The sequence below is a fragment of the Notolepis coatsorum genome (assembly GCF_963971535.1).
Source record: "Notolepis coatsorum genome assembly, chromosome: 5".
In the NCBI taxonomy this organism is placed as follows: domain Eukaryota; kingdom Metazoa; phylum Chordata; class Actinopteri; order Aulopiformes; family Paralepididae; genus Notolepis; species Notolepis coatsorum.
In genome coordinates this window covers 22,847,137-22,864,020 of record NC_140169.1, presented here as the reverse complement: position 1 = coordinate 22,864,020, position 16,884 = coordinate 22,847,137, and the positions used below count along the sequence as shown (strand labels likewise).

At 43.1% G+C, this 16,884-nt stretch overlaps 1 protein-coding gene across 1 annotated transcript in view; it reads right to left on the bottom strand.

The window, feature by feature from the left end:
* The window catches only part of frzb (frizzled related protein), a gene marked incomplete at its 3' end in the record, with an annotated part of 53,233 nt that extends 36,870 nt beyond the window's left edge, over window positions 1-16,363 (bottom strand). The window contains exons 1-2 of the mRNA XM_084314039.1: window positions 15,628-16,363; window positions 9,780-10,028 (exon numbers count right to left, since the gene is read on the bottom strand). Of these exons, the coding sequence (XP_084170165.1) occupies window positions 9,780-10,028; window positions 15,628-15,835 (457 nt within the window). The 5' untranslated portion in view covers window positions 15,836-16,363. The remainder of the gene's footprint in view (window positions 1-9,779; window positions 10,029-15,627) is intronic.
* Between the last annotated feature and the right edge of the window lie 521 nt (window positions 16,364-16,884).

The following is a 16,884-nucleotide window of genomic DNA, read 5'->3' as shown; positions in this document are numbered from 1 at the left end:
CTATTGGAGGGTAATTTATTATTATTAGGCAACGTTAGGTTACAGAATGAGAATTAGGGTCGCGCTTGTATGGCGAAGAATATACGTAAAGTCAGTCAAGAGCATAAGTCACTAAGAATAGCAGGAATCCTACGATGGGTCTAAGCTGACGCCACCTGTTGTATAGTAGCAATTATATAGGGCAACACTGGTACCAACTGGAGACAATGGGTTCCCTCCTGGGTGTAAGGCCTGGAGGGTAGAGGAATGTTCGGGTACTCTGTCTGATTCAATGAGGAATAAAGAGACTCCAGGTACAGGAGTCGGTGCTTGTAAACTCCCTTGATCAGCAGCAAAAGCAATAGTTGTAATCCAAAATGCTCGACAGCATTGATGACAGCCAACCAGCCCCGTCCACGAGGCAGGCCCGAGTTGTAATCCTCACGAGGTTAAATCCCAAACGATAGTGGAAATCAACGATGCTCTTCTCCGGTGGTCACGTCCCAAATCAATATAATCCAACCAGCCAGCGCCGATTCTCCTGTGTACATGTCCAACGGTTCTCCGCCTAGGACTCCTCGGGTGTGGGCGACGTATTTAGGCCACACAGCCTGGTTAAGTGCACTAGCTAAAGACACGACGAACCGATGGGTAATGCTACACACGGAAGAACTGTGGCCGCACGATATACAATAAATGATCGACTATTTACTTCACATTAGATTAAGTCGAACTCAACGTTACTTCATTAAACTCTGACACTTTATCATTCTATTCGCACGCGGTTCTCAATGCTCTATTTAGACGCAAGGTTGCTCACTTCACTGCACGTTGACTCGTGGTGAAGGTGGGTAAGGGGGGTACTGCTGTTTACACCTGCGCCAATATATATACTTAAGTGAATATCTAGTCACAACCTCAGTCCTTGTCTCGTATTACTACGCTGACTCTGGGCATGTTCTGACATGCCTGCAGTTGTCTTTGAACTTGCCGTTGGGGGCTTGCGCGCTGGCGCCTGGGAGCGCTGTCCAATAGGAGAGCGAATATTACTCTGGTCTGAACGCAGGTAAAGGGATATTCCGTGTATATATATAAATAATATACAAAGTATATCAAACGATACATATATATATTCAGTTTAATCTGGCCCTTCACAACAATTACTGACTAACTAACTGACTGCTTGACTGACTGGCTGGCTAAATGATTAGGCGTGTTCGAGATTGATTTTGGCTCGCCTCGAAAATAGACGAGAGTAGACGAGTGCAGCCGGGGGAGGAGTCAGAACGTCGGACACTTCAGATTTCACGAGAGCCTCTCGCCTAGTATCGCATGGCAGATACGCGTTCACGTCACCACCACACAGACATACACACCTGTCCAGCTCATTATAATGAGAGGGCCGCGTGCACAATTAGATCAGATTCAAATGTACAGCACACTTCCTGGTGTTCCACAAGGAAGCATACTAGGACTGCTACTGTTCCTAATTTATGCAAATGACATGTCATCAGCTTGTGACTGCAACTTGTTCCTGTTTGCGGACGACTCAGCCCTGCTGGTCTCTGACAAGAACAAGTTACAGGTTGAAAAAAACCCTCAGCTCGGAACTAGGCAAAATCTGCATATGGCTCGCCGACAACAAACTATCATTACACATGGGCAAAACAGAGTCCATTCTCTTCGGTTCAAATAACAAACTCAGCAAGACCTACGGCTTCTCAGTTACAGTGGGTGACAATATTGTCACAAGGAAAGATGAAATTACCTACCTGGGTTCCATCCTAGAGGCTAATCTTTCCTGTGACAAAATGGCATCCAATGTAATAAAAAAAAGTCAACCAACAAACTCGATTCTTGTACCGGATCTCCTCTCTGGTAAACAAGAATACCCTGAAGACTCTGGCAGGAGCACTCATTCAAGGGTACTACGACTATGCTTGCACCTCATGGTACCAAAGCACCTCAAAGGCACTAAAAACCAAATTACAAACATCTCAAAACAAACTAGTCAGACTACTGCTTGACCTGACTCCTAGAACCCACCTCACCCCTGCCCACTTTGACAACCTAGGATGGCTTAGAGTAGACGACAGAGTACAGCAACTTGCAATGGGCCTGGTCTACAAGATACACTACACAACCAAGGTACCCATGTACATGTCAAAATACTTCCCAAAGGTCAGTGAATACCACGATCACAACACCAGAGGGAGCTCCACAAATCATGTTAAACCCAGATTCGGCTCAAACAAGGGACTAAACACGTTTCGCAATTATGCCACATCAATGTGGAATGCCCTACCCAAAGCTGTAAAGGAATGTGAATCACTACCCACTTTCAAAAACACTCTCAAAGAACACCTACGGGAGACTGCAATTCGAAACTGGCCCCTACAAATGTCCTAACCCAGTTGTACAGTAAATGACCAAGTATGGCTTTGTCAGTATTCCAATGTACAGTGTCCCCCCCCCCCCCCCCACCTCCAATGTACAGCCCCCCCCCCCCCCCTCCCCAACCCCACCTACCCAACCTCCTCCAATGTGCGTGGCTCGCTCCCGCGAGAGTTCCGGGCCTCGTCTCGTCAGATTTTCAGAGCAAGTCGGACAACATTCTAACCGTCATGCAACGCGCTTGGCGAGGCCGTAGTAAAACCTGCGCAGATCTGCGTCAGCCAAGCCAATCTCGAACACGCCTAATTGGCTGGCTGGCTGGCTGGCTGGCTGGCTGGCTGACTGACTGGCTGGCTGGCTGACTGACTGACTGACTGACTGACTGACTGACTGACTGACTGACTGACTGACTGACTGACTGACTGACTGACTGACTGACTGACTGACTGACTGACTGACTGACTGACTGACTGACTGACTGACTGACTGACTGACTGACTGACTGACTGACTGACTGACTGACTGACTGACTGACTGACTGACTGACTGACTGACTGACTGACTGACTGACTGACTGACTGACTGACTGACTGACTGACTGACTGACTGACTGACTGACTGACTGACTGACTGACTGACTGACTGACTGACTGACTGACTGACTGACTGACTGACTGACTGACTGACTGACTGACTGACTGACTGACTGACTGACTGACTGACTGACTGACTGACTGACTGACTGACTGACTGACTGACTGACTGACTGACTGACTGACTGACTGACTGACTGACTGACTGACTGACTGACTGACTGACTGACTGACTGACTGACTGACTGACTGACTGACTGACTGACTGACTGACTGACTGACTGACTGACTGACTGACTGACTGACTGACTGACTGACTGACTGACTGACTGACTGACTGACTGACTGACTGACTGACTGACTGACTGACTGACTGACTGACTGACTGACTGACTGACTGACTGACTGACTGACTGACTGACTGACTGACTGACTGACTGACTGACTGACTGACTGACTGACTGACTGACTGACTGACTGACTGACTGACTGACTGACTGACTGACTGACTGACTGACTGACTGACTGACTGACTGACTGACTGACTGACTGACTGACTGACTGACTGACTGACTGACTGACTGACTGACTGACTGACTGACTGACTGACTGACTGACTGACTGACTGACTGACTGACTGACTGACTGACTGACTGACTGACTGACTGACTGACTGACTGACTGACTGACTGACTGACTGACTGACTGACTGACTGACTGACTGACTGACTGACTGACTGACTGACTGACTGACTGACTGACTGACTGACTGACTGACTGACTGACTGACTGACTGACTGACTGACTGACTGACTGACTGACTGACTGACTGACTGACTGACTGACTGACTGACTGACTGACTGACTGACTGACTGACTGACTGACTGACTGACTGACTGACTGACTGACTGACTGACTGACTGACTGACTGACTGACTGACTGACTGACTGACTGACTGACTGACTGACTGACTGACTGACTGACTGACTGACTGACTGACTGACTGACTGACTGACTGACTGACTGACTGACTGACTGACTGACTGACTGACTGACTGACTGACTGACTGACTGACTGACTGACTGACTGACTGACTGACTGACTGACTGACTGACTGACTGACTGACTGACTGACTGACTGACTGACTGACTGACTGACTGACTGACTGACTGACTGACTGACTGACTGACTGACTGACTGACTGACTGACTGACTGACTGACTGACTGACTGACTGACTGACTGACTGACTGACTGACTGACTGACTGACTGACTGACTGACTGACTGACTGACTGACTGACTGACTGACTGACTGACTGACTGACTGACTGACTGACTGACTGACTGACTGACTGACTGACTGACTGACTGACTGACTGACTGACTGACTGACTGACTGACTGACTGACTGACTGACTGACTGACTGACTGACTGACTGACTGACTGACTGACTGACTGACTGACTGACTGACTGACTGACTGACTGACTGACTGACTGACTGACTGACTGACTGACTGACTGACTGACTGACTGACTGACTGACTGACTGACTGACTGACTGACTGACTGACTGACTGACTGACTGACTGACTGACTGACTGACTGACTGACTGACTGACTGACTGACTGACTGACTGACTGACTTGACTGGCTGGCTGGCTGGTTGGCTGGTTGACTGACCTGATCCCCAGGGACCTGGGGCCCAGGAAGAGTAGTTGTTGCCTTGGTAACAACTAATGGGGATCTAAATATACAATAACAATCCATTCTGTTCCTCATACTAAAACTGAAGTTTACTTTACAGTGCATATAAAGTAGATTTCAATGAGCTTCAGTCATCTTGTACAGACAGGAGCTCGACTCCATTGACTTGTGGCTAACTAGCTGGAGCTATTATGAGGAACAGCATGGATTGTGCTGAAAAAGGACTCTGAATAACATTGTAATTCGTAAGTAAGAAATAGGGTTAGGGTTCCAAAAATCACAACTATGCCTTTATCTTGACTTCAAATGACTTCAAACCCTGGCCAAACAGCAAGGAGTATCTATGTAATTCCCCCAGCACCTAAACAAAGTTTCAGGCTGCCAAGTCCATACAAAGACTAACTCTAATCCTAAATAAAGTTTCAAGGTGCCAAGTCCATACAAAGACTAACTCTAATCATAAATAAAGTTTCAACCTGCCAAATCCTTACAAATGTAACCAAGTTTATTTGAACCTGGGACCATAGGATCCACAGGCGGCCACACTAACCAGCTGCTGCTGAGCTAAAGGGTCAGACCTGTTAGCAGGTGGTGGTTGACTGCGACCGACTCGTTAGTAGTTTACACAAAGAACCAGCTGAGCTAAAGGGTCTGACCCGTTAGCAGGTGCTGGTTGACTGCGACCAACTTGTTAGTAGTTTACACAAAGACTAACTCTAACCCTAAATAAAGTTTCATGCTGTCAAATCCAGACAAAACGCATTTTCCATAATATGTCCTCTTTAAAAAATAAAAATGTGTTGTGCTGAGTGGGTCTGCTGCTGCTCTTGGTATAATATTGTGGTGCTGACTGAGTTTATTTTTGTATACATTTACATTTAGTCATTTAGCTGACGCTTTTATCCAAAGTGACTTACAAGTTAAGTTAAATTCTATCAATGTAGTTAGGGTCAAGGGAAATATTCATGACAATGTTATAAGAGCTTTTGAAAGTGTAATAATAACCCTTATTAATGACATGTACCATGCAAGAACATGTCAAAACCAACCCTTTAGGACAATTTAATGTCATGTTAGCACATGTTGTGTGTCATGTCACCAAAATGATACCTGCTATGACATGTTTATGACCCCTTATGTCACCTTGGTTAATGTCAAGTTGTCATGACAAAAACATCCAGAACAATATCCACGTTTCATTGAAAGATACATAATAGACACACAGGTTTAAAGGGGAACTCCACCCAATTTAAGAATGCATACATGTTGTATATAAGATCTAAGTCCAAAGATATTAGTGATATATTAGTGAACATATTAGTGAACATGAAAAACTCAAATCCCAATCCAAAAACTAGAGTGCTAAAACTAAAATGTGTGATGTCATTAGGTATAAAGTCTGAAGCTACTCCATAGACAAGGAATAGAGGCCTTGCACTGAATGTTTGTCTTCCATTGCCATGTACAAAACAATGGTTGCTATGTTACAGGCAGCCATGTTGGAAGACAGGGAACTACATAAACATTCTGTGCAAGGCCTCTATTGGTGAAGAGGGTATAGATGACACTGAGAGCACCCAAAGGAATGTTCTGAGTATACAGGGACATTTTGTAGGTTGGATGTAGGTCCAAGATGGCGGTGTGTGCACAACATGACGTTCAGTGTTGCAAATTAGCGGAAATATACCTACTTGTTTTAAGTCTACTCACCCAGAACAGTCTTGCTTTCATATCGTACACCCGACAATATCTTTTGGACATTGGATTACAACTATTTGTGTGGATGTACCACCTTCATTGTGCCAGTGCCAAAACACTCCTCTACCACAAGCCTCAATGACTTCCGCCCTGTTGCATTCACCCACATTATCATGAAGTGCTTCGAGAGGCTGGTCCTGACTCACCTCAAATCTGGTATTTCACCCTCACTGGACAGTCACCAATTCTCCTTCTGTGAGAACAGGGCCCCGTTCCCCGTACCTGGATAACTGAGTTAGCCGGATAACTTTCGGTTAAGTCTGACTTAAGCCGGACTTTCCGGCTCCCCGTACCTGGATTTTCCAAATCACCATGACAACAGATCCAAAAGTTTGAGCCTGGTCGAAAGCAGGGTTTAAGTTCAAGTTAGCCGGATCAACCATCGCCACGCCCCCGCAAAGAAGTGACAGCCCGTTTCCTGAAATTATTCCCACAGTCTACGATCTGCATTATACCATTCTGAATTACGTTTTTGTGCTCCATTCTTCCAGAGGGGGCTTTTGAAATGTAAAATAGACCCAAAATGCTGATACTAAATTCACTTTGTCCTAAATAATGCACGTTATATATACCGTGGCGCTCGCTCGGTGCGATGTACACATTATGACTTTGTGGTTATTTTAATTGTAACTGGGATTAAGATGTCTGATGAGATGCGCTGTTTGACGGATTTGAGAAATTGAATGAGCCGTTGACGTCACATTAATGAATGAGGATAAAGAAATAAAACTTCATTCAAAATAAAGAATATTCTAAACACGGGTCTCTCGTTCATTAATGTATAAACAATGAATTTATCCCATCTGGCACAGTGGCGCAGCGGTAGTGCTCAACCCTGCCAACCCAGCGACCGGTGTTTGAAACCCTGTGTTTCCAATATAATTTGTTTGAATATAATATTAATGATTATACGCCAAAGTAGCCTGGTTTTAAGTTAAAATATTATAAATCTACATGCATTGAGGATGTCATTCTTTATATAGCTCTCAACGTGCACCAAATTGAATTATTCCTATATTGCAAAAAGAAGGAAAAGACTAGGGTTTTGAACCCCGGTCGTCTGCGTGAAAGTCAAAAGAACAACCCGTTAGACCACAGTGGAGATAAGTAAAAGATCGACCACACATCAATCAATGGGTAAGAGAGCCGTATCGTAATTCTGTATAACAGTTTAACTAATTATTTTCGCTAGCAAGATCTCATTTGATTATTCAATCCAGCAGGCAAGTTTAAAGAAATATAATCTGATTGATTGAGGTAATGAGGGACTTAAAATTAGCCTAGATAACGCATTTAACTTGTCGGCGAGGCGATTGAGCCGTATTGCAATCTGTCAATAGAGTTTTAAATCAATTAATCAATCAATGCCGTTAGAGAATCAGGATCTCTGCCATCGATACGTGCTGGCTTTTCAACTGAAGCGGCCGCGCGCATTTATCCTGGGGCCCAAGTCTGAATCGAGTTAACGAGACTGAATCCACCTTCGAGGAACAGGAAAATCCCGGCTTCAAACATCGGGTTAACTGAAGCTGGATAATGACATCTTGATCGACTTAGTTGAACCAGGTATGGGGAACGGGGCCCAGGAGCACGGAGGATGCTATCTCCTCAGCGCTATATTCCGCCCTCTCCCACCTGGATGACAGCAGCAACACCCATGTGAGAATGCTGCTCATCGACTTCAGCTCTGCATTCAACACCATCACCCCCCAAACTTATCTCCAGACTTGGTGACCTCGTGGAAACCAAGGACATCAACATTAACCCCTCTGTTTGCAACTGGATACTCAACTTCCTAACTAACAGACCCCAGTATGTTAGGAAAGACAATATCACCTCCTTGACCCTCACCCTGAACACCAGCGTCCCGCAAGGCTGCGTGCGGAGCCCCCTTCCCGACTCCCTCTTCACCCATGACTGCACTCCTATACGTCGCACTAACACCATTATCAAGTTTGCAAATGACACAACGGTGGTGGGCCTCATCAAAAACAAACGGCGTGGTGTGCCGACAACAACCTAGCCCTCAACACCAAGAAAACCAAGGACCTCCTTGTGGACTTCAGGAAGACTAGAGCCGGCGTGCACGCCCCATCCACATCAACAGAATGGAGGTTAAGCGTGTCTCCAGCTTCAAATTCCTGTGAGTCCACACCTCCAAGGACCTCTCTTGGACCCCCAACACCTTGTCACAGGTCAACAAGGCTCACCAGCGTCTCTTCTTCCTGAGTAGACTGAGGAAAGCCCACCTGTCTCCTCAGATTCTGGTGAACTTTTACCGGTGCACCATAGAAAGCATCCTCACCAACTGCATCACAGTCTGGTACAGCAAATGCACTGCCTCAGACCCGAAAGCAGAATTGTCTGCATGAATCACCAGTACATCATTCCCTGCTATTGAGTCTATCCATCACAAACGGTGTCTGAGGAAGGCATGCAGCATTGTCAAGGACACCTCTGACACCCCCCCCCCCCCATACCATATAAACTCTGAACTCTGATTCCATTACCTACACCCTAGGCTCTGTTACCCATACTGTATGACTGGGTAATTAGTCAATTTATACTTACCTACTGCTTTCACTGTCTACAACTGCCCTACACTGTAATTATAGTAATCATAATAATCATACTATAGTTTACCCATACTGTATGATAGCATGTACAATAGTGCTGCATATACCCTATATATACATGTATATATTTATATTTACAGCACATACATGTATATATTTATATTTACAGCACATATGCACATGTCTGAATATACCTGCATATAATCCTTCTATATGCCTACTTATACACCTGCATATAACCCATATAACTCTGTATGATAGCATGTACAATAATGCTGTATATACCATATATATATATATATATATATATATATATATATATATATATATATATATATATATATATATATATACAGGTGATTAAACTGGGTATAAGTAGGTATATTACCGCTAATTTGCAAAAACTGGAGATATGCTGGGCCTCGCGTGTCAACCGCGCCGCCATCTCATTTGGGTATAAAAAATAAAACAAACATTCTGTGGGTCCATAAATCAGTCTCTCATTCATTGTCAATGGAGCAGCTCCAGACTTTATACCTGATGACATCACAAGTTTGATTCTTACTTCTCTGGTTTATGGCTTTGGGAGAGACTGTTCACAAATATTCATTGAACTTTTCTAGGCTATGGAAATAACATTTTGGAATTCTTAATTTGTTCCCTTTCGATTTTAACATTCATAAACAATCAATTCATGCCTATGTCAGATATTACATTGTGTTTATGACAGTGGTTATGTCAGTCTTATGACACCTTATAGTCTTATACCTGGGCCCTCTGCCTTAACAATAGCCTCTGGTGAGATGCAGACCCCCCGGTCGTAGACGGGCAGTTCGGCGCAGGACAGGCTGTCTGGCCAGGTGTGGTTGTAGCGCTTCATTACCGGCTCACAGCCACACTTGGCCCGCTCGCACACCGCCTTGCATGGCTTGATGGGCTCATGCTGGAAGTCAATGGTACAGATGGGAGCATACATGGCACACAGGAAGAACAGCAAGTCGGGGCTACAGCCCGTACCTAGGGAGGAATAGGAGGTTAATCACACATTAGATTCTAAATAATGTACCCTACACTGTAACTAGTATGGACCCTAAACCTTAGCTAGTATAGACTCTACACCTTAGCTAGTATGGACCCTACACCTTAGCTAGTATAGACTCTACACCTTAGCTAGTATGAACCCTACACCTTTGCTAGCATACACTGTAAAAAATAAATGTTTTTTCACAGGAAATGTACTGTATTATTTTACAGATTACTTTTGTTTTTCTACTTTAAGTGTAAATGCCATAAAAATACAGCAAATTACCTTTTATCAAATATTAACCATTAAATAAAGGTTGTAATCTGTAAATGTATTTGATTTTACTATAATTTGACAGTAAGTATTTGGAAACCATTGATGCCAGACATTTACCATTTTCTTGCAGCTTTTTTTCTTACACCATAGCTAGTATGGACCCTACACCTTAGCTAGTGTGGACCCTACACCTTAGCTAGTGTGGACCCTACACCTTAGCTAGTGTGGACCCTACACCTTATCTAGTATGGAGTAACTGTAGTACTAACTGTAGTACTAACATTTGTACCACTGAGTCTAGTAACTGTAGTACTAACTCTTACTAAAAACTTGTATTAAAAGGTCCTTTTTTATTTATTTATATAATTTCAAAACCAAATGTCCTGCCCTGGCAAAGAAAACGGAAGGCCAACAGCCTACAAACATTTAAACTGCTTTAAAGACAAGGTTAAGGAGACTCTTAACAGGCAACAGCCCACATGTGGGCCCTCTTGAGGACGATTTGCCCACCGGCACGACCAGCCACTTTGGCGACCTCTAGTGGCTCGGTGTGCATATATTCTTTACTACATATATATCGAATTAAAGCCCTATTTGTTGCCTGTCGATTGCTGTTTCAGGCGGCAAAATCCGTTGAGCGGTTCTCGAGTTACATGCCGATATGTGAGGCGTGCGCCAAAGTACACGGCAGAGTCAGATTACCACCCCCGACTCCCAAGGATCTAGCTCCGTCAATCATTTGGCGATCTCAAAAATGATTGCCATACAATTTGTTTTTATATATACTTTTGGATATTGCAACTACTACAGAAAAACGTGAGCAACAAGTTGTTCTACAACTTAAGTTCAGACCTATGTTATTCTATTTCATTAGCACTAAAAGTGAATTTTCCTTATTGTATCAGAAACTTCATAATGTTATCTTTCAAAAGAGACCAGGCTCATGCATGTGCTATAAGTATAAAGTATAGTATTTTGGTTTGCAAAATAAGTATGCAGTCCTCAGGTTAAAGTAAAAAAATTGCCACTTTTCTGCCCGCTTGTTAAGAGGTTAAGGAGATAAGACTCCACATAAACTACTTTAACTCATTCCCCGCCAACAACGAGTTTACTTGTTATTGGGCGCCATGCGTTGACCGCCAACAACGAGTAAACTCGTTATTTGGTCCGTTTTTCTTTTTTCCAATTTTAATATTCTATTCAATGTATGTTGCCGTAAAAGGCATACTGGGACCCCAAGGGTGCAGTACCGGCCAGATCCGGCTAGGTGGCAGTATCGAGAGTGCAGTAAACACTGTTCCAGACCGTGTGTTACATTTAAATCCCTCTGGGCGCTAAGTAAATCGCTTCATCCGACCACTTCGAAACGCGTCTGGCACACTCTATCCATAAGTTGTGCCAAATTATGTCCGGGAATACTGGAAATCGCGATCAGACAATTGGAATATTCTTTTTGGAATACCCCAGACCAAAGGTAAGGACTATCTGACATCAATTTCAGCTTGATCCAACAATATTTTCACATCGATCCAGCTGATCAGCGTCTGTAGTGTTCAACAAGAAAGCCGTTACTGGCCATCAAAGCATAAAAAAACACCCCCACCCCCACCCCCTTTCATGCATTCATGATGAAACATAATACCTATTATATACATTTGATTTGGAAATAGTAGCGTGTCCAGGTAAGAAACGCCAACGCTTATAGTAGAATACACGTAGCACCCTATAAACCAGCTTTTCAGGAATTATCCCGGATCACTCCTAAACTATACTTATATTCACCACGGGATAACGCGCAAACGTATGCATGACATTTTTTTCTCTTTTTTGCATGTTCGACGGAAGAAAGTCACTGTCAAATGACTATAGTATTGTCTCCATAGCTATAATATAGAATATAGATATAGCTCTACAAACAAGGTGACACACTCCTATCTTTAAAGTGTGGCATAGCTAGAATGGGACCAGGCTAATCCCTGGCGCTGAATGAGTTAAAGACAAGGTTATGGAGATAAGCCTCCACATAAACTACTTTAAAGACAAGGTTAAGGAGATATGACTCTGCAAGGAACTACTTTAAAGACAAGGTTAAGGAGATATGACTCTGCAAGGAACTACTTTAAAGACAAGGTTAATGAGATAAGACTCCACATAAACTACTTTTAAAGACAAGGTTAATGAGATAAGACTCCACATAAAAACTACTTATGGGTTAAACAGACCATACAGTATCTCTCCCAAAACACCTGGTTTGCCCCTTTTAGAACCAATTAAGCGGGATCCACAAAGAATGGATTGCACTATGAATTGAAAATGGGGGACCCTGATGTAAACAAGACGAAAGTCTTTGTCTGGTCTGCATCCCCTTAACAATTGTGTGTATTGAGCCGTACTGTATTGTACCCATTCTGCAATCTGTTAATAAGATTTTCAATCAATCAATCAATCACCGCGCAGGTAAATTGATTGATTGAAAAATGTATTAACAGATTGCAGAATGGGTACAATACAGTACAATACAGTCCTCTTAGACTGAGGACACTCTAACTCCATAGATAGTTGTCTCACTAAGGTTGCAATACACTAAACATGCAATACTTTAACCTCTTGAAGAAATCCAATTTAGACAGACAGATATAGTATTACCTTCATAACATTATAAAACACATTAGTAGGGGCCTCATATTTTCAGTTTTGTGAAATCATAAAATCTCGCTTTAAAAATGGAATTCAGACACAAATGTCGAATGCCATGGAATTTTTAGCTTTTGGGAAACTTAATAATCATAAATATTATGATAATTCTTTCTTTATGAGTTTCAAGTTCAAGTTTCAAGTTCAAGTTTCTTTATTAGTTGTCATACAGAAGTACGGAATACTTTTATACAAAATGCTTCTTTCTGTTTCGCTCCAGAGACTGTGCTAGGCAAAAATTGATAATAAAATAAGTATAGCAAGTATAAAATAGAAGTCAAGTACATAGACAAAAATGTTCAGTATATACATATATATACAATGCTCTATGTTGAGTAGAAGTAACTGAGTTACCATACAATATATACAGTGCAAAGCAGAAGTGGGATGAGGTACAATTTAGGTACAATATAATTTACAGTAAGGTGTAATGAGGTATGGGTTGTAGTGCAAATTCTTTACCGATAAATATAAAGTGTGCTTAGGTGTACTAAAGTGGTTAATGAGTAGTTATTATCATGATACACTGAGTAGAAATATTTTGTAATTCTACACCAAGGCAATGACAACGGGGACAGAACTATGTGTATTAGTGGGATGCTATGAGTGCATCCTGTGTGTAGGTGTGTGTGTGCGTGTGTGCATGGGCGCGCGCGTGTGTGTGTATGTGTGTGTGTGTGCATGCGTGTGTGTGTTTGTGTGTGTGTGTGTGTGTGTGCATGTGCGAGGGCGTTTGTGTGTGCGTGTGTGTGTGTGTGCGTGCGTGTCCTCAGAGAGTTAGTGTTCTCTCTCTCCTTAGAGAGTTAGGGTTAGTGTGCTCTCTCTCCTCAGAGAGAGTTAGGGTTAGTGTTCTCTCTCTCCTCAGATAGTTAGGGTTAGTGTTCTCTCTCTCCTCAGAGAGTTAGGGTTAGTGTTCTCTTTCTCCTCAGAGAGTTAGGGTTAGTGTTCTCTCTCTCCTCAGAGAGTTAGGGTTAGTGTTCTCTTTCTCCTCAGAGAGTAGGGTTAGTGTTCTCTCTCTCCTCAGAGAGTTAGGGTTAGTGTTCTCTCTCTCCTCAGAGAGTAGGGTTAGTGTTCTCTCTCTCCTCAGAGAGTAGGGTTAGTGTTCTCTCTCTCCTCAGAGAGTTAGGGTTAGTGTTCTCTCTCTCCTCAGAGAGAGTTAGGGTTAGTGTTCTCTTTCTCCTCAGAGAGGTAGGGTTAGTGTTCTCTCTCTCCTCAGAGAGAGTTAGGGTTAGTGTTCTCTCTCTCCTCAGAGAGTTAGGGTTAGTGTTCTCTCTCTCCTCAGAGAGTTAGGGTTAGTGTTCTCTCTCTCCTCAGAGAGGTAGGGTTAGTGTTCTCTCTCTCCTCAGAGAGTTAGGGTTAGTGTTCTCTCTCCTCAGAGAGGTAGGGTTAGTGTTCTCTCTCTCCTCAGAGAGAGTTAGGGTTAGTGTTCTCTCTCTCCTCAGAGAGTTAGGGTTAGTGTGCTCTCTCTCCTCAGAGAGTTAGGGTTAGTGTTCTCTCTCTCCTCAGAGAGTTAGGGTTAGTGTTCTCTCTCTCCTCAGAGAGTTAGGGTTAGTGTTCTCTCTCTCCTCAGAGAGTTAGGGTTAGTGTTCTCTTTCTCCTCAGAGAGGTAGGGTTAGTGTTCTCTCTCTCCTCAGAGAGTTAGGGTTAGTGTTCTCTCTCCTCAGAGAGTTAGGGTTAGTGTTCTCTTTCTCCTCAGAGAGGTAGGGTTAGTGTTCTCTCTCTCCTCAGAGAGAGTTAGGGTTAGTGTTCTCTTTCTCCTCAGAGAGGTAGGGTTAGTGTTCTCTCTCTCCTCAGAGAGTTAGGGTTAGTGTTCTCTCTCTCCTCAGAGAGTAGGGTTAGTGTTCTCGCTCTCCTCAGATAGTTAGGGTTAGTGTGCTCTCTCTCCTCAGAGAGTTAGGGTTAGTGTTCTCTCTCTCCTCAGAGAGTTAGAGTTAGTGTTCTCTCTCTCCTCAGAGAGAGTTAGGGTTAGTGTTCTCTCTCTCCTCAGAGAGTTAGAGTTTGGGCTAAGTGATGACAGCAAAAAGAGTTCACCCAAGGAGGGGTTAATTCTGCCGCCATCTTGACAACAGGGACTGGCAAGACATTCAACACATGCGCCATCCAGTGGTTTCTGCCACAGGGCTCACTGCGTGATTCCCAGCCTTTTAGCAGAGATCATTATAAATTTAAAACATATTTGAAACTCTGAATATATAGTGTATATAAAAGTAATAAATGTAATGTTGTTTCACATATATTTATTGATAAGAGATCAAGTAGATATGCTGACCACCTACATTGACTTACTTAGTCACGTACTTAATGATTACCATCATTACTAATGCTATTGATATTATTATTACTACTACTATTATTATTATTGTTGTTGTTTTTATTATTAGTATTATATTATTATTATTATTATTATTATTATTATTATTATTATTATTATTATTATTATTATTATTATTATTATTATTATTATAATTATTATTATTATTATTACTAGTATTATTATTATTGTTGTTGTTATTATTACTACTACTACTGTTGTTATTATTAATAGTATTATTATTATTATCCATATCATGATGACAATGATGATGATGAAGATGATTGGTAGATAGATGTAATCTGTCTTACCTAATAGTCCTTCAAACTGCTCTATAGCCAGAACAGCATTAGCCTGTGTGCTGTGGTGGAGGTGGTTTGGCATCTTGGTCATATTCCATGGCATGGAGCGGCACAGCGGGATTCGGACCGGCTCGCAGGCAGCGGCTCGGCCTCCAGAGGGCATTGCCAGCAGGCACGCCACGGCCAGGAGAGACACAGAAAGCTCACGGGAGAACATTTCTTGGTTGGTGATTGGATGGTTTGGACAGGTGAGGATAATGATTGGCCGTTGTTGATCTGTTTGGACTCCTGTTGGCAGCTAAGAAGAAATATTTGATGGCTTTGTTGTTTTTAATAGAGTTGGTTTCCCTCCTTATCTCTCCTCTCCTCCTCCAGTTGTGGTGGTCGGCTCTTGCTTTCCAGTAATTTCTAATGGTGATTTGGGTCAAATCTTTTCCAGCCTCTGCTGTGTAAACTGTAGAGCTCCGGAGTTGACTAACCCAACCCAACCCTAAAACTATGAAGAGAAAAAGACTCCCTAAGACCCAAATGAAATGGTGAAGTGTTCCCTCTCTCCTCTGTTGCTCTGTGTCGATCTCTCTCTCTCCTCTGTTGCTCTGTGTCGATCTCTCTCTCTCTTCCTCTGTGTCGATCTCTCTCTCTCTCCTCTGTTCCTCTGTGCCGAACTCTTTCACTCTCTTCTCTGTTCCTCTGTGCTGATTTCTCTCTCTCTCCTCTGTTCCCCTGTGCCGATCTCTCTCTTCTCTTGTCCTCTGGTAGGAGGAGTGACCTCACACTAAGGAGCAGCTTCCTATTTTACCTCCTTTCACATTCCCTTCATCATCAACCCCCTCATCTCCCCCTTTCTCCTCTCCTCTCCTCCCCTCTTCCTCACCTCTCCTCAGACTTCTACTCTCCTCCTTTAGCAGAGTAAGGGCCAATAACTATTCACTTATATTATAGACGGATATATAGATAAAGACATAGATAGATAGATAGATAGATAGATAGATAGATAGATAGATAGATAGATAGATAGATAGATAGATAGATAGATAGATAGATAGATAGATAGATAGATAGACAGACAGACAGACAGACAGACAGACAGACAGACAGACAGACAGACAGACAGACAGACAGACAGACAGACAGACAGACAGACAGACAGACAGACAAACTAGTCGGTTGAAGCTCACTGTTGACTCACTGTTCACATTCTGGATTTATAGTATAGTAATAGTGTCACTGGCTGACAGGGCAGTACCTCGTCTATTTGCATGGTTC